At 54.3% G+C, this 23,233-nt stretch overlaps 6 protein-coding genes and 1 non-coding gene across 7 annotated transcripts; 3 read left to right on the top strand and 4 right to left on the bottom strand.

The window, feature by feature from the left end:
- Nucleotides 1–5,775: 5,775 nt before the first annotated feature.
- Nucleotides 5,776–6,595, bottom strand: BO95DRAFT_394871 (SGNH hydrolase; the record flags this gene model as incomplete). Its single annotated transcript, XM_025583704.1, has 1 exon — nucleotides 5,776–6,595. One exon carries the CDS (start codon nucleotides 6,593–6,595, stop codon nucleotides 5,786–5,788), a length of 810 nt encoding a protein of 269 aa, XP_025439740.1. The 3' UTR covers nucleotides 5,776–5,785.
- Nucleotides 6,596–7,621: 1,026 nt separating this feature from the next.
- BO95DRAFT_394870 (putative proline permease) lies at nucleotides 7,622–9,387 on the top strand. Its single transcript, XM_025583703.1, has 2 exons — nucleotides 7,622–7,988; nucleotides 8,058–9,387. The coding sequence occupies exons 1-2, from the start codon at nucleotides 7,630–7,632 to the stop codon at nucleotides 9,364–9,366; spliced, it is 1,668 nt and encodes a 555-aa protein (XP_025439739.1). The 5' UTR covers nucleotides 7,622–7,629; the 3' UTR covers nucleotides 9,367–9,387.
- A 717-nt stretch (nucleotides 9,388–10,104) lies between these two features.
- On the top strand, nucleotides 10,105–10,590 carry BO95DRAFT_516611 (uncharacterized protein; the record flags this gene model as incomplete). The annotated part of the gene is made up of 2 exons (XM_025591832.1): nucleotides 10,105–10,118; nucleotides 10,221–10,590. 2 exons carry the CDS (start codon nucleotides 10,105–10,107, stop codon nucleotides 10,588–10,590), a joined length of 384 nt encoding a protein of 127 aa, XP_025439738.1.
- Nucleotides 10,591–10,893: 303 nt separating this feature from the next.
- On the bottom strand, nucleotides 10,894–13,104 carry BO95DRAFT_445366 (catalase). Its single transcript, XM_025587133.1, has 8 exons — nucleotides 12,784–13,104; nucleotides 12,656–12,714; nucleotides 12,436–12,597; nucleotides 12,261–12,385; nucleotides 12,125–12,214; nucleotides 11,810–12,077; nucleotides 11,562–11,757; nucleotides 10,894–11,502 (listed from the first exon to the last, which is right to left on the bottom strand). Exons 1-8 carry the CDS (start codon nucleotides 13,037–13,039, stop codon nucleotides 10,973–10,975), a joined length of 1,686 nt encoding a protein of 561 aa, XP_025439737.1. The 5' UTR covers nucleotides 13,040–13,104; the 3' UTR covers nucleotides 10,894–10,972.
- A 2,979-nt stretch (nucleotides 13,105–16,083) lies between these two features.
- BO95DRAFT_214854 (glycosyl transferase) lies at nucleotides 16,084–18,747 on the top strand. Its single transcript, XM_025581147.1, has 4 exons — nucleotides 16,084–16,957; nucleotides 17,018–17,918; nucleotides 17,975–18,166; nucleotides 18,219–18,747. The coding sequence occupies exons 1-4, from the start codon at nucleotides 16,191–16,193 to the stop codon at nucleotides 18,447–18,449; spliced, it is 2,091 nt and encodes a 696-aa protein (XP_025439736.1). The 5' UTR covers nucleotides 16,084–16,190; the 3' UTR covers nucleotides 18,450–18,747.
- Nucleotides 18,748–19,833: 1,086 nt separating this feature from the next.
- On the bottom strand, nucleotides 19,834–19,905 carry BO95DRAFT_t226. The gene has a single exon. It is a non-coding gene; the product is annotated as a tRNA-Glu (tRNA).
- BO95DRAFT_214844 (kinase-like protein) lies at nucleotides 19,891–23,221 on the bottom strand. Its single transcript, XM_025581146.1, has 4 exons — nucleotides 21,330–23,221; nucleotides 20,978–21,266; nucleotides 20,345–20,900; nucleotides 19,891–20,270 (listed from the first exon to the last, which is right to left on the bottom strand). The coding sequence occupies exons 1-4, from the start codon at nucleotides 23,084–23,086 to the stop codon at nucleotides 20,227–20,229; spliced, it is 2,646 nt and encodes an 881-aa protein (XP_025439735.1). The 5' UTR covers nucleotides 23,087–23,221; the 3' UTR covers nucleotides 19,891–20,226.
- Nucleotides 23,222–23,233: the final 12 nt, after the last annotated feature.

Genomic DNA, 23,233 nt, shown 5'->3' with positions numbered 1-23,233 from the left:
GTACACGCTCGCTCGCTACAAAGAGCTGGGTTTCAAATCTCTCCCCAAGGCCCGGTTAACCCGCAGCTGCCTCAATCTTAGCATCGGCCGGTCCCGCCAAGTTGCTTGCCCGATTTTTCGGGCGTGGGCAACATTCCTCCAAATATGTTATCGATGTTTCACATCAACGTCTATCCACTGACAGGTGATCGTTACTCCCTGTGCAAGTCTTCTTGACCCATGTCGGTGACTGAAGAATTGGCATTTCGGCGCGATTTTTGATGATTATTTTTGGTTGAAAATACCCCGAAGCACAATGGTGACATTCGCTCAAGAGACATCGCAGTACAGCTCCTGATTGGGTTGTGGCGCCGGGACTGGTTGATCCGCAGACGGGATGGTGGCTTATCCATCATTCCTCTCGCGACTGGCTAGAAACCGAAATCTGGAGAGCCGATGTAGACGAGAAATGTGTCATTGTGTACCTGCCTAGGAGTAACCTGTCGTGGCTCGAATTTCTGGAAAGGATGGCCAACCAACACAAGCGATCGGTCAACCGCCGCGTCCACGTTGCATTGGCCCATTTGACTTCGACGGGTTTCGATTGGTCTCGAGGAAGTGGCCCACTGGCTTTGAGTTCTCTGGTAAATAGTCCGAGCAACAGACTAAGGAAGATGCAAAGCAGGAAGGTTTTCTAGTGCTGCTAGAACATTGCCCGTGGCGAGCCGTGCGGGTACCTGGCCAGTAGTGGGCTACAGGTCGCTCATCGCACTGGCAGTTAGCGAAGGTACGGTACCATCTACCTCTTTGGGAAAAGAAAGGATATACATTAGAGTATATTCTTTCGAAGTTCGCGAGCCCCGTATCTGCGGATGGTGTACCGGCCATGCTCCCAGTGGATGCGCATCCCAGATCTCAGGACCCAATCTTGTTGATGGCCTCGCGCCGTTTCCTCTCAGATGCATCGCTTGCATACTGTGTACCACTGGGGTAGTAGTACGGTAAGATTGACAACGTGTACGCCGGGACGGAGTCGAGCAGAGAGAGACCCTAGCGGGTGAGGATCCACCAGTGGCCCATGCTTGGAAAATGTGGGGGTTCATTGGGATCAGTTGCCGCTGTAAGCTCTTCAAAAATCAGTGGGCTTACACGATACTCCAACCATCACTGGTCCGGGAGGGAGTATATCCGTCGAAAGTCGGGGTGTGTGTAGTGTACAACTAGTAATCTTGCTGCACAGGTGAGGCAACCAGCGATCAAGCCAGGATTAGCCGCCGTTGATGACCATCCCACAGTATGACGTCCTGAGGCAGAAATTGCTTACCACTGCTACCTCTGCAACCAATATCCGTAGAGGTTAGCCTATGCGTGCTATATATAGGCCCAGTATGAGTGACACCATTCCACGATGATCATGGTCAACAAGTGAAGCCATCGCCGATGGGTGGACAGTTCGCTCCGACATCGACCGAAGGTCCGGCTCTGAAAGTAACGAAGTGGCAAGGAGACGGGAAGACAGACTGAATTTCAGTTTCGCCATCCATGCTGGAACACGTCGATGGCTGAGAGCGAAGAAAGAGAAGGCGTAGTGGCATAGTACTTGAATGGGAGAGTAACTTGAGTGATTGTACAGTACTGTACTGAGTAGCAGAGTTCAAGGTTAGTAGTAGTTTACTGGTGCCCAGTGCAGGTGGCAGACTAGTATAGTACTAGGTAGACCAAAGTAGACTAACTTATTGCACGGGCCGCGACCAAGGGGGCCTCGACACCTTAGGCCAAGTTAGCGCCGAGTCGGCTGCTGCACACCATCTTCAAGGTTCCTTCCTCTGCACCCATCCACCCATCCACCCATCCATCCATCCATCCATCCATCCCGATCCAACGAGGCACCGCCTGTTCTTCTCGCTCAGCCCCGGCTTGACTTCACTTGACTTGACTTCTCCGGCGATCGGAGCAAGATCCTAATATCGGGTGTGCTTTCTGTGGAAACCCTGGTGATGTGGGACTCACCCATACTCTTGTCACCTATCTAGCTAGGTAGCTGTTAACCTGCTTCGCAAGCTAGACTCGCACGATCCCCATTTATTACCGAAGGAGCTGAAGCTCGATCGGCTAGTTAGCGAAGTCAACCCTTTTCCGACCCCATCTGAGGTGCCACTACGGAAGATCTCCGGACTGTATCCATCCACCGCTCAACCGTCTGACAAATGACATTGTGTCGCTGCCAAAGTGGGCGATCGTAGCACCGTTCAACTGATCTAAGAATGTGACCTCCACAGACACCTGCCATCAAGCTCTGCTTCTAGGGAGGGAACTGGCCAGACGGTTTGTCTTGACCATACACAGAAGCATACTGATATCTACGCTACCGCTGGCCGAGAACGCCCCTGACAGCACCATCGCGTAGTGCAGTTTCCTAGCACCGAAAATTCCTTTCCTCGTCAAATGGGGATGGTAGCTCTTCGGTGACCTGCAGCCGCTGATGCAGTCTGTATCGCGACTTCGCTAGAACGATAAGACAAGGCCATAGCCGCGGGTGCCACGGAACACTATGATCCGACGCAGGATAATGCAGTGTGTCAGGATTCCGCCTGCACTTCTGGGCAGACAAAACACAGGACAATCGCTTTGTAGATCCTATGAGACGCGAGTAACGAGCAGAAAATTCTCCGAGCTCGTGCGTGGACGGAATGTATGCAAGATGGCATCATGGGAGGATGGCGATTCTGCACCAACACGCTATCTCTCACGCTGCTCAGAAATTGACGCCTTCGTGAATGTGTCCAGCGATCAATATGTTTTAGAAACAGATGGGCTAAATGGTATTCGTATCGCGGGAGGCGATGTCTGAAGGCAAGCCGCTGACTCGGTTTGGTACTTACATGGCCAATGTGAACCCGATGAGGCGTTTTTCTCCCAGTCACACACACGCACTTAGTACTGTACTGCTAGGTAGCAGGTACAGTACTAGTCTACGCCAGTCCCACTCAAGACCAAAGACCAAAGGAAGGTGTTATCACGAAGGGGACTGTGATTGGGTTGTGCTGTTCTCAAATATAACTCAGTGCTGCTTGAGTCATGCTTGACTGGCCTAGCACGCCATTCACTATCCTGATTACTGGCACTGGTGTAATAAGAGTCAGGGTCATGATAGGTGCTGCGGTGATGTTGAACACTCCGATTCCGTGCTAGCCACTGGGAGGCGTCGTTGGGTGTCCCACCGACCCACCATTGGAGCTCTGACCAGTCACTAATTTCCAAGGTGTTACGACGGCTTCCTCGTGCATCCTCTGGTCCCGTCGATGCTGCCGCAGAAGGTCGGGCTCGTGCTATAGCAAGATACTGATATAAGTGATCCACAATAGCTCATGCTGTGGACCTCGGACAATAACGGTCATGAGCCACAGCTAGTTGGGAGTGAGGATGTCTTCACCCGTTTTCCGGTCCTATTTGACATTTGCGAGCCCTGCTGGTCTCAGCCAGCCTGTCCTTCAACCGCCAATTTGGGCTAGTCCCTTGGAGTCATGACCTCTGGGCTTGAATCTGTGGGGATTCGCCGTGCGCCAGCTGTTGCATGATACGTATCATCAGCAGAGGTGGCACCGAACTAGTCCACACGAGCCCTCATCCTGCCAAATGACGGGCCGCGCAAAGCACTGTGGATGGTGGTTACCCCAGCCACTGGATCCTAGCCTGGCAGGGATCCTCCCTGACTAGACGGGTGTTTAAACCGTTCCTGGTGCTACCGCAGGCGCTAAACCGGTAGAACGTGCATAAGTGTATGCACAATCATCCACTAGTGCTGGTGCGAGAATAACTGACTCTGAGTCTCTGGTAGTATGTACTGTGCGCCGTATCGCGACCGCGCCCTGACACTCAGTCGCCAGCATCTTAACTTCTTACTTCTTACACTTCCTAATCTTGTGTCGTACAGGGTAGTGGGCACGATGTGGAGCCGTGCTGCGGCTGAGCCTTGCCGATCCTGCGCACTGGGGAGGATTGAGTCCTGAAATCGCGACGCGAGATAACAGCTACATCGCCTGGGGCAGTGGGAAAGCGACGAAGAAGGTCTGAGGATGATTCGCCGGCAGGTCCGTGATACCAAATGCTGCAATTAGACTGTTGATGCAGGTCGCCCGGCACGTCGACGGTCGCCGATCCGTGGTCTGGACGTCCAATTCTAGGAGAAATGACGGACAATATGGCATGGTGGCTGGAGTTATCATGGTGATCGGAGGCAGGTTGCCGCTGATAGGTAGCCGTAATTCCCGCCCGCCCTACGGCGCGAGGGTTGACAATTGCGATCCTACTCAATTACTGAGGACCATTGACAGGCAGGCACGCCATCCTGCCCACGGACTGTCCCCACGGCCCGCCGTGCAGAAAGCGTTGATGATTCCTTGCTTGCTGGCCCCATCGATCACTTGTCAATTGTCCGTAGGGTGGCAGAAGCACAGGCCGAGGGGCGGTCCCTGCAGCCGCCCTTCCCAACAAATGTTTGAGCTTAGTTGATCTCCGACATCAACCGGAGAGTGACCTGAATAGTGGACTGTTCCATCCATCTCCAAAAATACAGGGTGGCAATCTTTAAATAGTGCTACACGCCACTGGAAGTTTTTTTTTTTTTTTTTTTTTTGTGCTGGTGGGCACGGTGACACTACTGCATGAGAAATCTCCTGCGTGGGTGTACGGGACAAATCGCGCGATTTCTCCCGAAGAAAAGCCGATCTGCGACGCGTTGAGGCTGGACCTGCCAAGCCCAGTCACTTCAGTCCATTAAGTTAGTTATCGCCCGCGATGCAACCTGGTTGTTTGCCCCTGTCCCCTATCTCGTACCTACTTTGCGTCTGGAAGTTTTGAATCTTATCGCCGCCACTTTTCTGATTACTACTCGCTTGTTGCTTCGGATGCTCGTGCCGTGCATCAGGCACTGTCGGTCGAGATTCGTGGACTTGACGCCGGGGTCAGCATATGTATGCCATCCTTGACTGGATGCAAGTGGTATGTACGCCTCTGCATGAGCACGGGTTGAGATGGTTGGTTAGGACTGCAGTGCTTTGGGGATTGACGGGTTTGCCTGTGTTGTTAGTATTCGTAGGAATCGACATCGTAGTATGGTGGCCAAACATAGCAGTCGATCGATAAGTGTTGACTCCGGTTGAACTACTGGGTCTACGAGCTAGAACGGTGCTTGACTCTGTGTAGGGTGGGAACCATGCCCTCATGATTTGTCGTAGAAGCCCTTCAATTTCGTCTAATGGTTTTGAGCTGTGATCACTCATGCCGCTAGCGTAGCATCGACATCTAATTACATCCTCCCATGTGAGCCCATATACATGGGTGCGTTCTCTCAGAACGAAGAGACCACTTGACAACAAAGGGTATCCCAAACCGAGAAAAGGACCCTGGTTCATGTCTAAGCCCTCGTCTCCCAAGTTATGCCTGACATAATATCGCATTCCTGCGTAGCTACACATGTCTACGCCGCTACACATGGATCGTGAAGATATAACGATAGAAGATGAGAACCCGGTAGATATAGAGTACCCAAAGACCAAGCCCAGCGTAGGAGCTATATCCACTATTATAGTCATTCTCAGCATCCAACCCAAACCTCAACCCAACCCATCAAGTTCCAAAGAACGACAAAACCCAGCTCTCAGCATCAAAACACGATTGCCCCAACCCAACCCAATCGAAAGGCGCATCTCACCCCTCTCCCCATCTCAACCCCAGACTAGTACCCCCACTCACCCTCTCCCACAAACTCTCCTCTCGCGCCCTCCTCCAAATCCAAAGAAAACCCCTACATGTCCGGCCAAAAATACACCCCCTCATCCAAATCCTTCCTGAGCGTCTCCTCAACAACCACAAACCCCTCTCGTTTAAGATCAGGCAGTACCCCCCCAATCAACTCGGCCACGAGCCCCCCGAACACCACACTCCCCTGGGCATTGAGATGGGTCTGATCATCGGCCACGAGATTGTACGTCCACGCGTCCGCCGGCCCGATCGCATTGAGGTAGCGCGTGCTCGCGGCGTTCAGATCGATCCACCGCGCGCCGGTCGCCTGGGCGGCGGCGATCGTGGCGGCGCGCTGGTCGGCCAGGTTCTCGACGACGAGGGGCGTGCCCGTCGAGTTGTCGTAGCCGCGGCGCGAGAGCGGCGTGACGAGGATCGGGGTGCCGCCGGCGGCGCGCACGTCGCCCACAAACACCTCCAGGTTGCTGGTGTACTCGGCGATGGAGATGTTGGCGGCCGCCTTCTGGTCGTTGTGGCCGAATTGGATGGTCACGTAGGGGCTGTGCGTGCCGGATGCGTGCGCGCTGGCCACGCCCGCGAGCACCGTCGCCCAGTAGCCGTCCGCCCGGTAGCTGACCGTCGTGCGCCCGTTGACCCCGTAGTTGGTCCCCGTGGCGCCGCGGTGCAGGGTCGTGTTGAGGAAGCCGTTGCCCCAGCCGCCGCCGCCGGTGCTTTGTTTGGCTGTTGTGCTGTCGCCCGCGAGGAAGAAGATGGGGGGGATGCTGGTGGGGGCTTGGGAGTTGGGGGAGGGGGAGGGGTGCGCCGTGGTGGAATGGGTGAGGAAGGGGAGGAGGGTGAGGAGGTTGAGTTTCATGATGGTTGAGGGTAGGATTGTACGTTGAGGGTTGAACTGGGTGGGTGGGTTGAGGTTCGTGATGCTTTTCGAGTGGTGAACGGTCGTCTTATGTGTTGAATTCCTGGATGTCTTGCGGTGGTTCACCCCACCAACTGGAAGAATCCAGCGTCAGTTCCAGCAATCATGGCACCATTGGCATCCTTCTGCCAGGAGTGAGGGTGGGCGGGCGTGACTCTGCAGGTTTGCTGCCAAGGGCCTGCTCCTCGATGGCTCTGTCACTCCGTGATGCAGAGAGCAATTGACGCGAGAATCATCGTCATTGCCCCGCGTGGGGCAGATCCCTGAAGAATTCTGTCTGGCTAAAGTCCGAGGGGTCTGGAAAATATATGCCCGAAAGCAGTCCGCGCCTTGAATGGACAGGCTGATGTGGGTGAATTGTGCAGGAGTTGCTCTGCTCGGCCAAGCATCGCCCGAGATTAAATTGCCGTGCGGGGATGCTTGCTGAACCTGCAGCTGCCGGTCGAACGGATGTGAAGAAGGGATGGGAGAGAGGAGAGCGCCATGGAAGATTGAATGTAGTTAAGGTGACTTACAGGAACTCAAAAATGCTACGTCATAAGTTAAACTTCAGGTGATGACTTGTAGACTGACTGTAACTGTTGATAAGTGCGGCAGCGCTGTGCAGTTAGGGCATCCGCCAGCCATTACAGTCGAGCCACTCCATCTCAGTGTCCAATCAACCTCGAACTGCGCCTTGAAGATAGAGACAGTGCTCAATCAGGCCAAGACCACAATCATCGTCAACATCCTGCTTATCGCAGCCAAGATATCCATCGCGCTCTCTTCCCCCATCGGGACAGAAACGAGTGATAGCGGGAAGATCTGATAAAGACGCCGCCATCTCATTCGAACCTCTTATCAACACCTCGAGAATGCCTTCCCAACGAGCCCATCTCGCTACCCCAGACCTCCAGATACACTGCCGAGATTTGGGGTTTATAAACGGACCCCTGCGGCAATGACAGCCATGACAAATCTACGACAGCACAATCATGAAGAAATCACCATCGGTCGTCGATCTCTCGCGGGAGCCGTCCGCAGCGGACAGGGCCCCCTCCAGCCAACATGGTACCCTCGTCGAGTTGAACCAGACCAAACGCGGTCTCTCCTCTCGCCATGTGCAGCTGATGGCCATCGGGGGCTCCATCGGAACAGGGCTGTTCGTGGGCATTGGCTCCTACCTCCGCGATGCAGGGCCCCTGTCCGTGTTTCTGGGATTTCTGTTCTACGGGATCTGCTTCATCTGGCCGGTCAACCTCTGCGTTGGGGAGATGTGCGCCTATCTCCCCATCCGAGGGTCCATCTTCGAACTCGCCGCGCGGTACATTGATCCTGCCTTTGGATTTGCCATGTACGTTCCCGTTCCTCTTTCTGCCATCCACACCCCATCCTCAATCTGAACACATACTAAATGCAACAGGGGCTGGGTGTACTTCTACGGCGGCCTGATGCTGGTCTGCACGGAATACGCCGCCGTGGCGACGGTCATGCAATACTGGAACACGAGCGTCAACCCGGCGGTGTGGGTCGCCATGGCCATCGTGGTGTGCTTCCTGCTGAACATCGTCGCGGTGAAGTGGTACGGGGAGACGGAATTCATCATGGCGTCCACCAAGATCCTGCTGCTGCTGGGGCTGGTGCTCCTGACCTTCATCACGATGGTGGGCGGCAACCCGCACCACGACGTGTACGGCTTCCGCAACTGGGAGCACGGGGTGATGTTCGAGTACTACAGCGCGGGCGCGACGGGCCGGTTCCTGGGCTTCTTCTCGGTGGTCGTGTACGCCGGGTTTTCCGTGGCCGGGCCGGACCTGCCCGCGCTGGCGGCCGGCGAGATCGCCAACCCGCGGCTCACGATCCCCCGCGTCGTCCAGATGACCTTCTACCGCATCGTGGGCTTCTACGTGGTCGGCGTGCTGGCCGTGGGGATCATCTGCAACGCACGGGACCCGCGGCTGCTCAGCGCGCTGGATTCCTCGTCGGCGGTGGGCTCCGCCGCCTCGCCGTGGGTCATCGGGATCGAGAATCTGGGCATCCGGGGCCTCCCCGGATTTATCAACCTGTTGATTCTGCTGGCGGGCTGGTCCTGCGGCAACGCCTACCTGTACAGCAGCAGCCGCACGCTGTACTCGCTGGCGCGGCGCGGCCAGGCCCCCCGCGTCCTGTGCCGGTGCACCGCGTCCGGCGTGCCGATCTACTGCGTCGTCGTCGTCTCGCTGCTCTCCTGCATCACGTTTCTGGTGGCCAGCACCTCCGCCGTCACCGTGTTCTACTGGTTCGTCGACCTGACCACCTGCGCCTTCGTGTTGACCTACACCAGCATGGTCGTGGTGTTTTTGGCGTGGTACCGCGCGCTCAAGGCGCAGGGGCTGGATCGCAGCACTTTCCTCCCGTGGGCGTCGCCGGCGCAGCCCTACGCGGCCATTCTGGCTGTGGTGATTGGGTCCGTGGTCACGCTGTTCAACGGGTTCACTGTGTTCGCTCCCTTCAGTGTCCAGGGGTTCGTGACCTCGTACTTTGGGATTGCGTTTTGGGTGGTCATGTTTGCCGTCTGGAAGGTGTGGAAGCGAACGACCTGGGTCAAGCCGGAGGATGTCGATCTGTTGGCTGGCAAGGCGGAGGTCGATGCCGAGTGTCGCGTGTGGGAGGATGGAGGCTTGGAGGAGAGGCGGAGGGAGGAGCTGGCGAGGATGCACTGGGTGAGGAGGGCTTGGGAGAAGGTGTGGTAGCGCTGGGGGCGTAGCTTTTACCCATGTGTGTAGTGAATACGCATCGAAGAATGACACTGCTTGCCAAGGTGCTAGATTTGCGCCGGAGTCTACAGACACAGCCATGTGCCCTAAAACCCTCCTGACTGCACCCGAACATACTACACGAATCTGAAGTACCGTACAGCATGAGCTCAACAGCCCAAGCTCCCTCACCCCCAACAAAGCTCGGACAAAGCTCTCGCAGGCAAGAATGACAGCATACCTCAAAGAGAGCCCCTCGATCGCGCTGGCGGACAAAGAAAGATTCAGTCAGACTGTGCACAAAGAGCTCCCAGACCAATGGAATCCCGACTGCCCGTCACAGTAGAAGTGAACTCGTGTACTCTACCGACGCTCTCCGACTAAACCCTTGCTACCTCGGCCCATGCCACAAAGAACGCCCAAGGCGAAGCATAAAAGGAACTCCGCCAGTGCGACAGCGCAAACGAAGCTGAAAGCATTCTTTGTGCCAAAACAATCTCTTTGTCCGCCTCTTACGCTTCCCCCGCTTTCTCTCGAGTGCAGCCCACAGAATCATGCACTACTTAAACCCTGCGTGTGTATCCATGGTTGACCCCTAACCATCTACCAGATTCTCAGTCAGAGAGACCAGTGCTGCTAGCTGAAACGTCTAACGTACTGTACTGTCGACATCGAGGAACCCACTAAACCAGACCAACCTGCAAGTCAAACTATACAGCATAATATCTATCCACCATGCCTCATCATTGGTACGTCCTACCACATCTTCTCTCCTCCTGCCCTTTTCTCTACCCCCAGCCCTGATCCCTACAACAATCCAATATCATAAGAAACACGCTAATATCAAACAGCACCGTCTGCAAAGACACCGTGAAGCCGACCTGCTTCCACCGCGGTCACGTGACCAGATGCCGCGCGCCTACCTGCAAGCTCGTCTACCAGAGCTCCCGCGAGAAGGACTGCCCCTACTGCCGGAATGCGACGCAGAAGCGGGCGGCCCGCGAGGGGAGTACTCCCAAGGACGAGGGTGATGATGCACTGACCGAGTCTGCTGGCGGCGACGGGAGCGATAAGGAGAATGCCCCTCCTTCTGCTGACGGAGCGCGAGCCCAGATGCAGCAGAAGCAGCAGGAGCAGCAGAAAAAGAAGAAGAAAAAGGGCAAGCATGTGCGCGAGACCCGCAGGTTGAAGGATATTCGGCGTGGGAGGCGCTTGAGCTAGCCTCCTGGTGGAATCTGGGTGTAAGGTTCTTGGCCGGTTGGGAGGCCGGTTTAGTGTATTGTTTTGTTCAGGGTCGGAAGTCTTGATTGGAACCAGAATGACCTGTTGGCTATGTCAATGTCAATGGGGATTTTGGTTCTAGTCATGAGTGTAGATGGTAAGTCTGCCATGTGTAACCTTGGACTGGGGGGGGATGTATCATACTAATCTCTAGATCTGTGTCGTGTACGATAGTAACTCGCGAGGTAGGTTGCATCACAATGTAACGGACCCCGGTCCTGTTCAAACTTCCAGTTCAGTGAATTCGTAGAAGTAATTGTATTATTGTAAATGAGATCATCCAGATAGTTGATCATAGCCACTACTTAATCCCCAGCACAGCTCAAACATTGTAAACCGACATCGCCGGACACATCCCCACCAACTTATCCGTCTCCACGCTGGGCATAAACTTGGCCGTCTTGCCCGCGCTCTCCGCCCCCTGCGACCGCTTCTCCACCTCCGCGAACGCAAACTTCTTCTCCGGCAGCAACTCATACACCCCCTGCGCGTACTCCGGGGCCACCCGGTACAGCTGCGCCAGGTACTTGGCCTGGATCTCCGGGTACTCGACCACGCGCAGCAGACGCGCCGTGTTGTCGTGCAGGTGCTGGCGCTGCGTCTCGTCCATCACCCGCCGGTACAGCTCGCGCGGCTGCTCGTACTCCGAGTCCTTGCCCTCGTGGTAGAAGTGCGACTTGCGGCCCACGTTGCTGTCCGCCACCTGGTAAGGCGCCTCGGCCGTATCCGGCCGGAATTTGTTGGCGAAGCTGTTCGGCACGTACTGCGGCTTCAGGCCGTGGTTGGCGTCCACCCGCATCTGGCCGTCGAAGTTGAGCGAGGAGTAGGACTGGGTCATGAAGGGGCAGTTCACTGGATTTGTGTTAGTGTCATGTCCACTGAGATGAGATGGAAAGAGGGGTGGAGCATACCTGGCACTTGATGAAGATTAATGCCAATGCGGTGGTACTGGGCGTCCCGGTAGAAGAACATGCGGAACTGCAGGAGTGGGTCGGGGCTGTCTTCAATGCCGGGAACCATGCTGCCGGGAGAGAAGGCGGCTTGTTCGACGTCCCGGTGGAAGTTCTCCGGGTTCTTGTTGAGCACGAGTTTGCCAAACTCCATCATCTGGGTGGCTGTTAGTTACTGCCTTGGGCAACGCTCATCTCGATTCGCCTACCGGGAACTTGTCTCTGGGCCACACTTTGGTGACATCGAACGGATCGAATCCCAGCTTGGATGGATTGGCGTCCTCGGGCTGCATGACCTGCACGTGAGCCGTCCAGGAGACCTTTTCACCGTTTTCGATCGCTTTCCAGAGGTCGCGCTTGGAAAAGTCGGGGTCGATACCGCTGTGCTGCTGGGCCTCGTCGGCGGTGAACTGTTTCTGGCCGCCGTCGGCAAGGAAGTGGTATTTGATGTAGACGAACCGGCCCTCGGCATTGACCCTGATCTATATTAGAGTTGCGGTGCTGATATCCTGTGCATTACTTACCATCGGAAGGTATGGCAGCCGTAGCCGTGCTGGTTCCTCCATCCCACGGGGGTCCCATGGTCGCTGAAAAACATCATTCCTGCATGGTTACTGGTGAGAGTCAGCCGGGTCCTTTTGCGGTCGGAGAAAGACATACCCCTCTGGCGTGTTTGCAAGCTGATCAAACAGCGAGTTGTGGTCCAACAGGAAGTTCTGCGGGTTGCGATACTGGGAGCGGATCACATCTGGGCCTTGGATCGGGTCGCGACAGAAGAAAACGGGCTGGGTGGGAATCAGTGAGAGTCTTCGTCCAGGTCTCAGCATACGCATACGAAGTTCAATCCCACAATATCATAGTTGCCCTCGCCGGTATAGAATTTGATGGCAAAACCGCGGGGGTTCCTGGCGAGATCGGGGAACTCTCTGCCGAGGGTGACGGTGGAGAAACGGACAAAGACCGGCGTTCGGACACCAGCCGATCGGAGAAAGTTGGCCTGGATAGTCAGTCGCGCGGTCTAGTTCGATGAAAAGATTAAGAAAGGAAGAAATTACTTTGGTCAGCGAGGAGACATCCTTGGTTGTCTCGAAGTATCCGAAGGCACCACTGCCGCCTAGTGAGTGACATGCACATATGAGTGAGTGATTTCCCCAACGACCAGTGAAGCAAAGTAAAAACCCACAAGGATGGACCATGCGCTCCAAGTTCTTGGAACGATTGAAGTGCTGCTGTTTCTGCAAAAGAAAGGTATCGGAAATGACCGGAATGCCGCCCGCCGTCTTGCTGTGAGCGGGATCGGGGAAGGGAATGCCCTCGTTGTTGGTGAAGTAAGAAGCATCATCGGCGCGCTGGCCGATGGATTGCACCCCCGTGAGTTTGGCGGCGGTCTGAGCGGGTCCCTCGTTGGCCCCCTGGAAGAGCGAGTCGGTCGGCGCCATCGCGCCCAACGCCCCGCCTAACACTTGCAGCCCTCGAGTAGTCATCACTTTTTAGCTAGCAACACACAGTCACAATCACAGTGTCTCTTTCTTTCTTCTTTTCATTACAATCCTCCTTTTAACCTTGTAACCTGCTCTTATAGATCAATCGCCCTCTTCGTGTCAGACCAATCAAGTTCAGTCGATTACCATACGGTCAGGATGACGGCCACACTCCTGTCCCCACTCACGTCACCAATATCACATCGACTCTACTGCAACTTCACTTCTATTTTCTATGAACTTATCCCTGCTTATTCTTCATTGAAACTCGTTATGACAGGTCTAGCCGCGTCTACTGTACTCAATACCTGAATAACCTTTTGACACAAGGTTATTGCGGAAAGTCAATTGTCTTCTCAGAATCATCCTGCAACTCATCAATTCTCCGCGGAGGGAGCTGTGCGCAAGATACATAACTCCGATGAGAAATCTGCCTAGCGATCTATTCCTGCTGGCTTCTCTCATTCGAGAGTCCCTTGGAAGCTCAGCTCCAGCTCGCTCTGGCTCCTCGTGCCAAGGCAATGCGCTAATCATGACCATGACTATTTCAGTCTCTCCCACGCCTTGCTGTCACCCACCCAGCTCGGAGCCAGCTCGGAGGGAAGCAGGTTGGTCTCCAACCCGCACCATCCGGTTGCTGCCTCAGGCATGTAACAATCGTTCCCCGTGCAGAAGTGGGATGGAATGCTGCCTTCCTGGCCTTATTGGCTGGAATTTTTCCCCGGCCATTTATCTGCGGGGATGCGCATTGTAAAATGTATACTATATAGATGTGGATATACATTTTCATTCAACCTATCAAAGTAACGGTATGTTTCAGCATCTCCGTCGCGTTGCTTAACATACCCTCCGCTTTTGAGCCGCAATGGGCTGCACCATCTGCTCGAGGCGCTTTCGAGTCGAAGGATTGAAGTCAAATGTCAAATGGATCAAGGGGGATCAAGTCTTGGCCCCCTACCTGCTCCTTGGGTGTGGCTTGAACTCTATTGTGTGGTCTTGTCATGGGTGGCATGTGATGCTGTGCGTAGCGGCGCAGTGCTACTGAGTACGGATTACCCAAAAAAAGGGGATCTCTTTTGGTAATCGGAACAGGGGCATAAGAGACTAATCTCCTGTTCTGATAAAGCATACCTGTTCGCTACCTTCTTATCGTTCAAAGCGGCGCAATTGATGTCCCAAGCTTGAATACCGGCAGATTTCGAGCAGTGGAAGAACGGTACCCAAATAAATTCACCGCTAGGATCATGACATCCAATTCTCTCCTTCTCAAGCCTTAAGCCTGTCCTTTCTGGTCCATACATTCCCCAGTCGATGTTGCCCAGTCGATTTAGCAGCATCTAGACGGGCGCTAAAGCGGGCTAACCGCGGGCTACGGCGGGCTACGGCGGGCTACGGCGGGCGCCTATTTTTAGCGTAGTTCGGGGAATGATGGCGCCCGGATTGATGCGGTCCATCAGCATCAGCGAGCATCAACACATTCACTCATCACAAAGCATACCACTCCATTGAGCGCGAGTCAGACACCTAATGCAGGCAATCTCCTACCTCTTTATCTCAGTTGTTCTAAAGCAGCTTTGTACAAGCGCTTGTTTTCGTTCTTCCAGTGTGTCGGGTCTTGCGAGCGGGCTTGGAAGATGGAATGACCGGGAGACGGAAAAACCATCGATCCCGCCATGTAAACATGCGGAGATCGGCTTGTCCCCCTTCATCATCCAACCCACCTACCCACCCACCCACATGCAAGGCACGGTCTGTACCAGGGGACCTTACCCTACATAAAATCACAAATGAAGTATCGATCGCCACTGTTCTTGCTTGTTGTGCCTTGATTACCAAGACATCTTCACCAAGGGACCTTCACCCGCAACGGAAACGGATCTCATTCAGCCCGCTGCAGCCTCACGCGACTACTGCAAACTGCCAGTCAACGCGACCCCGAAAGCTCGCGACACAAACATCCACAAGTCCTTCCTGACAATGTCTCTCTAGCTCTAGTCAACAAGACTTTCAAATGAGCACCATTGTGTTGTGCCATGGTTGCATCATCCATTCCACCAGAGACGCACAGGATCACAATCCCATTGTCAGCACCCGGAATGCCAATATTACAACCCCCACAAATCGCTGTTCTCCCAAAAAAAGAACTGTCCAATCATGTCGACTTCGACGCCAAAGCATTCTCGCGAGGACTCGTGTTTCAATCAGGTCGAGAACATCATGCCAGCCTAGCCTCGAATCCAGCCCAGATACATCACAATCCAGGCTCTACTCCACCATCCTCGACGGTGATATCTGGCGGAGAAGATATCCCAGTCCTCTGAGCGGATGTTGGTGGAGCACTTAGCCTTCAGGAGACTCCATCCGATCCCCCTTGCCGGCTATGTCTCGGATAACATTTGCGGGACCCCTCCTCTGGTCGATTGGGTCCCGCAGTGGAGCGTTCCGAAGTGAAAATGTAGACTTCAAGACCTTCTTCTACGAGTCGCCTATGGCACCGCAACCCTGGAGCCTTACCAGGCTACCACTTCATTGACCCCTGCGCCGGCTCACAGAGTGCTCGTGAGTTTGAGTTCATGTGCACATGCGACAGGCATGGAGACTCGACTCTGATGGTGGCCGACCTGAGCGAGGGAAAGTTAATCCTGGAAGACATGACTCGTGTACTGCCCGTAGAATATGACAGACGGACAATCCCCTCGCCGAGCAGGAAAGCACACATTCCAAAGCCTGTGTTGTGGCCCGAGCCCGGTTAGGCTACCGTAGCAAAGAGCAGGTCTTCCTGGTATATATCCTTCCCGGCTAACTCTTCCCAACGTACCTATTCGCCTGGAACATAGGATGACCTCGCTCGGAATGAAATTCCTGCCACAATCGTGCATTTCGGCGAAGATCATCCTGCTATGATGGTGATGTACATTCAAGAAAGGGCCCGGGCCTTGTTTATGAACCTTCAATCATCCGTCCTTTCCCACGATTCCTGTTTTTCTGTCTCTACTTTTGTGGCTAGCTTATTTTCCAGCCTATCATTGACTGTCAGTGTGGCCAAGGCTGATCTCGCACGGTGCGCATAGATGGCATTCGTCACCCTCGGTGTCCTACATCTATCGCTATGCATCCGGGCAACAACTCCCCCATTGATGAGGAGATCTTTATTCCCGAGTCTCTCTTGGCAGCCGCCACCCTAAGCGAAACCTGGTCACAGAGTCCCCGACGAGAGATCCCCAGTCAACTTCGAAGTGGTGTACCTCCGGATGAGGTGCGCGTGCACAAACGAAGACAGACCACCACCAGTTGGCCGACTGCAGCCCAGAATGACACGACATCTCACTCGGTGGGCCGTCCCCTGAGCACTAATGCCAACAGAGGCGACGAGATATACCCATTGTATGAGGATTGTGTAGTAGTGGAGACCCCCGAAGGACCTCAGGCGGTCCCTCATTCAGCGGCCGATGGCCCTATCCCCATCTCCGAGCTTCCAAGTCACCCCGTCGCAGAGCTACCAAGTCACCCAACCCCACCACCCAAAGCACGCACAGCTCGATACTCGCTCGACGGTAACGGTCTTCTCAACAAATTCACAGTGTTGTCTCCATTCCCACTACGCCAGACTATCAACGCCGCGGCCGAAAGAGCCCGTGACAGCAGTCTTGGGACGTTGTACGACAAAGCCAATCTGGTCCAAATCAAACATCAACGCAGATATTGGGCTCGGATGCTGATCGAATATGGAGCATACACGATACTCCTCTTATTTGTGTACTTCGTGCTCGTGGGTCAACCTCTATGGGGCGGGGCTATCTATTGGCTATACTGGGTAATGCGCAACAAATTTGTCTTCCAAGGTGGATGGGCCATTGTCATAAGTCTAGTGATCTTGTAAGTCAGGCTCTTTGGGAGGAGAATGCGGTCCCCGTATCGTGACTCACGATCGCACAGCTACTCGTTTGCACCGCTGTTGGCTCTCTTCGAGAAGGATCTTCCCGACCCCGAGTACTATAGAGATCGTAACATTACCCCGGGCGCTCCGGACACAGCCCTCTTGATCCCCTGCTACAGATCCGCACCAGTCATTGGGCAAACACTCGAGGCCGCACTGAAGATCTTCCCCGCATCGCATGTGTACGTCATTGCGAATGGAGACTCCACCAATCCCTTGGACAATACGGAGGAGATTTGCCGTCGCTACGGGGTCAATCATATCTGGTGCCCGGTCGGATCCAAGATCATCGCTCTCTTTGTCGGTTGCTACGCGGCCAAAGTCTTTCGTTATGTGCTCCTCACTGACGACGACTGCATTCTGCCGGCGAACTTTCCTGTCGCCATCTCTCGGCTGACTGATAACGTGCGTTGCGTGGGCTACACGATCAAGGTGGTGGGCTCCGAGTCATCCAAAGGCACCTACTGCCAGCAAGCTCAGGATCTGGAGTACAAGCTCGCCGGGCTGCAGCGCACCTTTGCCGGTCGCATCGGCAGCGCCACCTTTCCCCACGGGGCAATTTCGCTCTGGGAGCGGGCATTCCTCAAGGATACGCTTCAAGATCACCCGGGGTTCTCAATCAGCGAAGACTGGTTCTTGGGCAACAGCTGTCGACGACTAGGCGGACGGATCAAGATGTGCAGCATGATGTTCGTGGAGACTGCGGCTCCGCCTGCCTTTCTCTGGGTCGACAAGGACCAGAGCCGAGGCGGCTTTGGGGAGATGACCGTCTTCAAGCAGCGATTCCTGCGCTGGAACTTTTTCGTCGTCAACGGCATGCGATACAACCTGGCCTACATTTTTGGTTCCTGGAAGCTGGGTCGCTGGGAGATTGGCGCAAAGATTTTTGTTATGCAAGAGGTACGTCCCTGTTATGTTGGGCGTACAGCCGACCCCGCATGCTGACTGAGGCATAGGTGTACGAAACCGTGCTGAGCATTCTCGCGCCATTCATCCTGCCCATCTCGTTGGTCGTGCGGCCTTCATTCTGCATTAGTCTCCTGATGGCGACCTTAGGACTGTATCTACTGAACGCTGTGCTCTTTAATGAGATACACCTTCGACTGAAGAATGAACGCGTGAGCTGGAAGGTCATCGTTGCATACTATGTACGTTGTCCAGATATACGTGCTGTGTCATTGCTAACAATCCGTGCCAAAGATGCCCTACAAAATGCTCATCGCCGTGATCAACGTGATCAGCTGCTACTGGTCTCTGATCAAGTATGCGAAGTATTTTGCGCAACGCCGACCGAAGCTGATCGAGGATCACAAGGCGGTGGGGATTGTGCTGAAGCTGGAGGAGATCCGACGACACCAGCAAGGGGGACTTGGGCGCAGTATGACTGTGCGTACGGTCGGCGTGCGCAGCCGCGACAGTAGCGTTGGATGAGCTCGGGATGAGGGGGCATTGTGCCCGCTATGGATATTAAGTGCCGAAAGGCTCACTTCCTCCACGTTGGTATAGAGCATGGTCGCAGGACCGGAGGCTGCCATCCATGGAACACCCCCGGCTCAGACCCCGCTCCCCAGGTCAATCCTATCCGAACAGATCGTTCTCCCATTACACCTCCGACCGCATCGCTCTCCCTGTTGCTCGCGATCGGACTATTTACCGAAACTTCACCACCAATCCAATCTCCCAACACCTCTGTCCAGAAGCTAAACCTTTGCAAACGAGGACCTCTAGCGGCAATGACAAGTCGCAAAATAAGATGGAAAACGAGCTCTCGGCGGGTTGAAGGGGGTTCAACCTTCGGCGACTTTCCGGTGCATGAAATCCCGCCGAGCGGGTCGGAGATTTCGGCGTAAGGTTCAACCCCTCGGCGGGTTTCCCGGCGGTTCGGCGATCGGGGTTGTCGGGGGTTCAACCTTATCCCGCCGAAGGGGAACCATAACCTTCCGAGGTCCTCGATGAAGTCTGTGTCAGTCTTCTGTTTACATTTTCCAGATGGAAGGCTCTTAGCAGGCGAAACCCTGCCTTCGCTACTATTGTGCAGCAAGTGATTTATGTTTGTCCCTGTTGGATGGAATGAGAAGGATGCAGTCTGGGGGTTGGGATAAATTGGCCAAATCCCACCGAGTAGGAAGATATATTTCTCCGGCACAGGATCTTGCACTAGATACTATACGTAAATTAAGAGCATATGATGTTTGACGCCCCCACTTAAACCTATATAATCAAACTTATATTCGGGGGTTCAACTTGACCGAGGGGAAATTTCCTGTACTCAAGATATCATACTACCGGTGCATCATAATGATCTTCTACACCGATGCAAAAACCACCGAGCTGCGGGATAGGTATCTCCCCTTTGAACCGTCTGCGCCTTATCAAGATATACTATCTCTATAACGCTAGACGGTTTCGCGTTGCTGATTTCCCAATTTCCCAATTTCTCATTTCCATCATCTATTTCCGCCGTCTCTCGGGAGTATTTATCGGCGAGACGTGTACTCAACTAACCCATCTGCAGAGTTTCAAGTCCTCAAGCTAAGTTTTGATTCAAAGATGATATCCTCCGATACCAGGAATGCAGAGACAGTGATCCCGTGATGTGGAGGCTCCCACAAGGGCACGGTGCTACCCGACACAGCCCGCGGATCGGGATTGCCTGCTGGTGCCGATTTATTTCGGATATTGCGAACTGTCATCTCTATGAATGAGAGAAAATGAGTGATAGGACAAGAAGAAAAGGAGACGAAGACAGCTAGAGCCAGAGTGTAGAGATACAGACAAGACAAGACAAGACAGCACAAAAAAAGGAGAAGTTGAGCTCCGATAGGGGGAATCGAACCCCCGGCTGCCGTGTGAGAGACGGCGATGTTAGCCACTACACCATATCGGATGTTGTTGAATTCACAGGTTTTCCTTTGTCTTCAGTGGGGCGTCAAAGCGACCGAAGTCCCTCGGCACGCCCGCCCGTCCTTGAATATCCGCAGAATCACATTTATATACTAAATGTACAAGATAGAACGGGTTCCATGAATCAGGTTATATGCCGAGGAAGGCTGGGTCGATCGATTGTCCAATACCATGGATTTTAAGGTAGAGGGTCGGTGGGAAAGCCTTAGACATCTCGTGTCTCTGTGAAAATCGAAACTTATTGCTTCTGGCTGACCGGAAGTCACCTCGACTGCAAGTCCCTTGTATGACCATGTCCAGGCCGCTACCGAGTCGCATACTCCTCCACATGAACGTCATCATAGTCCCCTATCGACCTGTTAGCGAATCCTCACTTGAAACGGCAAGTATAAATCAAGCCAAGCAAAGGAGGGAACACCTACATTCTGAGGGCAGAGTCCGCGGCACGGTATCGCCCACAAAAGCGAGAATCTGATCTCGTAGCTTGCGATAGCTGGGATCATGCGGGCCGGCAAATTTATTCAACCCGCGGTGATCAGTGGGTAGGCCCGCGTGGTGGACGGAGGTGATGCCGGGCCAGGCGTCGGTGGATTCGACCAGCACGCCCGGCTTGGCCGGCCGCTTGAACGTGAGTGGGCTCCGTTTGAACTTGGTGTCGTGGATCTCGTAGTAACAGACGGTGGGGATGGTGCGGTTGTGGTTGGTGATTGCCCTCTCCAAGCCTTGGCAGATTTCTTGGAGAAAGGGCGTGTGGACAATGCTCAGAATGTTGATCAGTCGCCCTCGGCTCAACCAGTCGAGGGCTGATAAGTCAGACTTCGCCTGACACAACTGCACGATGTGGGAGTGGTAGGCCTCCCATCGCTTTAGCCCGTCGTCATCGGCTCCGCGGAACGGAGTCCCGAGAAAGACTAGGCCTCGTAGGGAGTCCAGTAGCCATGCTTGTGCGTCGCGCCTGCCTTCGGCTTGGGCGAGAGCCTGTGAAGTTATACTGGTTAGCACGGCCTCAGCCTCAAGCCCTAGGGGCTCGGGAACTTGGATGGGAGGTTACTGACGCTGGCCAGCACTAGCCCACCAAAGTCACAAGCAATGACAACCGTGGGTTTTGGCGTCCGAGTCAGCGCCTCCTGCCACTTATGCCTGAGCTCAAACCCACGGCGCCGTAGCACCCCGCTTATGATTCCGCTACCGAAAGGCATTCTCCACTCAAATGTGTATATGCTGGCCGTGGGCAAGGCTTTGGGAAGCATGTCGGGATGTGTAAGCCAGTTGACTTCAACCCCGCCATCAATGTGAGTCCAGGCTCCGTCTGCCGTGTTCTCCATACCATGGATGGCGATGATGCTGCAGCAAACATTTATCAGACATGACGCGGCGCAATAGAGCCCAAGAGAATTTTACACTCACTTCAACGTGTGGTTCTCCGGCACCACATGCGCCTTGAAGACGCTTGTGTGGCCCTCGACACCGGACAGAATGGGCTCTGGTATTTCGGACTGTGAAGACTGCTTGGCAGGATACCTTTGTCTTCGTCCTGGCCGTCTCGTAGAAGTGACCTTCCCATCTCGTAGAGTGCCAGAATGCCCCTGAAAAGAGACTATCTCGGAGGACGCACCTGCAGCCTCTGACCTGTCATCTTGTTGCGGATTTCTGGCTTGTCCTGCGGCTTGAGACTGCTTTGCTTTATGTTCCTCAAAAACCGCAGGGCTAGGACGAAGGGCCTGCGCAGACGCAGAATCGGGTTTGGAATGATGCTGCTGGGACGGAACTTTGTCGCTCGAGCTTAATATCGTATGCCTTGGAGGGTCTGTATGACTCAGAGAAAAAGGGCTTCGTGAAGAGGGTAAAGTAGGCTCAGCAGTACGAGCTTCTGGCACTTCAGGTCTTCGGCGAATCGACTGAGCCTGGGTTTTGCCGCTTCGTATCGTTAATCCCCCTTTGGGAGTAGAAGGAACCTTCTCAGTTCCAGAACTCGGGTGACCCAGCAGGGAATGAAATTCGTCGCTGGTCGTTGCTATCTGATCCTTTGGAGCCTTGTTAAAGTCAATGGATGACGTGCTTCGACCTGGCGTAGGCATGTGGCTCGATCCGTCAACCCATTCATCATCCGTCGCTACGAGCGTGTTCCGATTATGATTTTGAATCCAAGCCATACCAAGAGCGGCCTCTGCAGTTATGCGCTCGGTGGGTAAAGGAGAGATGAGCGCCTTGACAAACTTCACTCCATCCAGACCCATTTTTCCCCGAAGTGGTTCGTCGGGAAAGGGTGCCCGCCCGTCACAGAACCTCCGCACGTCTCTACGCGTCGGAAATGGGTCTTGCTGAGTAGCGATCCTGAATATCACGCAGCCCAAAGACCACATATCGGCTGCGTTATCATAGATTGATGTTGGTTCGTCGGTATCCAGATCTCCGCTCACCTCTGGAGCAGTGTACTTTGGAGTACCAATGGAAGTGTAAAGGGCTGTCCTCTCATGGTTCACTCGTTTCGCAATGCCAAAGTCGCCAATCTTGACCCACCATCGGGCGACCGGGGGCTTTCGGGCCACGAAGATGTTGCCGGGTTTGAGGTCGCGGTGGGTGAACTGCTCAGCGTGGATGATCCGTAGGCCGTTAAGGAGATTGGTGGTGATATCCTTGACCTCTTCTTCGGGGATGGACTCGGATATGTGACTCTCGAGATCCCCTAGTGGGAAGAACTCCATATAAAGATAAAGGTTGGAGGGGTCTTCCAACCAGCCCAGAAAGCTGACCAGGACCTCCTGCTGTTGGTACTGCGGTTTCGAGAACTTGGCCAGTGCGAGAATCTCCCTCTTGTAGTCGATGCTATCGCGTTCCATCATGTTCTTTTGCACGACCTTGACTGCCCGAAGATGCGTGTCGGCCTCATCACTCTCCAGCCAGACCTTGCCGTATATCCCCCATCCTAAGGGGTCGGGGCGGCGGTACCATTTCCTCCTCACGATGCGGATAGCGTGACTGTCATTTCGCTCGTATTCGGTATGGGTGGTGCAATTCTGGTCAATCATGGCGTCGTATTTGAAGTGTTCGAGCAGGTCGTCAGCTTCTAAGCCCAATCGCAAGGTTCTGATCTTATCAGCAAGTTCTGGATTCCCTTGCACCAAGTGTAGCAAGTCGGCATATTGCAACGACGAAATGGACATGGCGCTGCGCGTTGGGTAGCATCATAGCACTATAAAATCCGGAGGATGAATGATGAAGAAAGAAAAAAGGAAGGAGAATGAAAAGAAGGTGGAAGCTGAAAGGCCCACAAAAGGTGGGGAAGGAAAGAAGATGAGTTGAAAAGGACG

The sequence above is a fragment of the Aspergillus brunneoviolaceus genome (assembly GCF_003184695.1).
Source record: "Aspergillus brunneoviolaceus CBS 621.78 unplaced genomic scaffold BO95scaffold_56, whole genome shotgun sequence".
In the NCBI taxonomy this organism is placed as follows: domain Eukaryota; kingdom Fungi; phylum Ascomycota; class Eurotiomycetes; order Eurotiales; family Aspergillaceae; genus Aspergillus; species Aspergillus brunneoviolaceus.
Note: the sequence above shows the minus strand (reverse complement) of the source record. Positions and strands in the feature narration are given on the sequence as shown.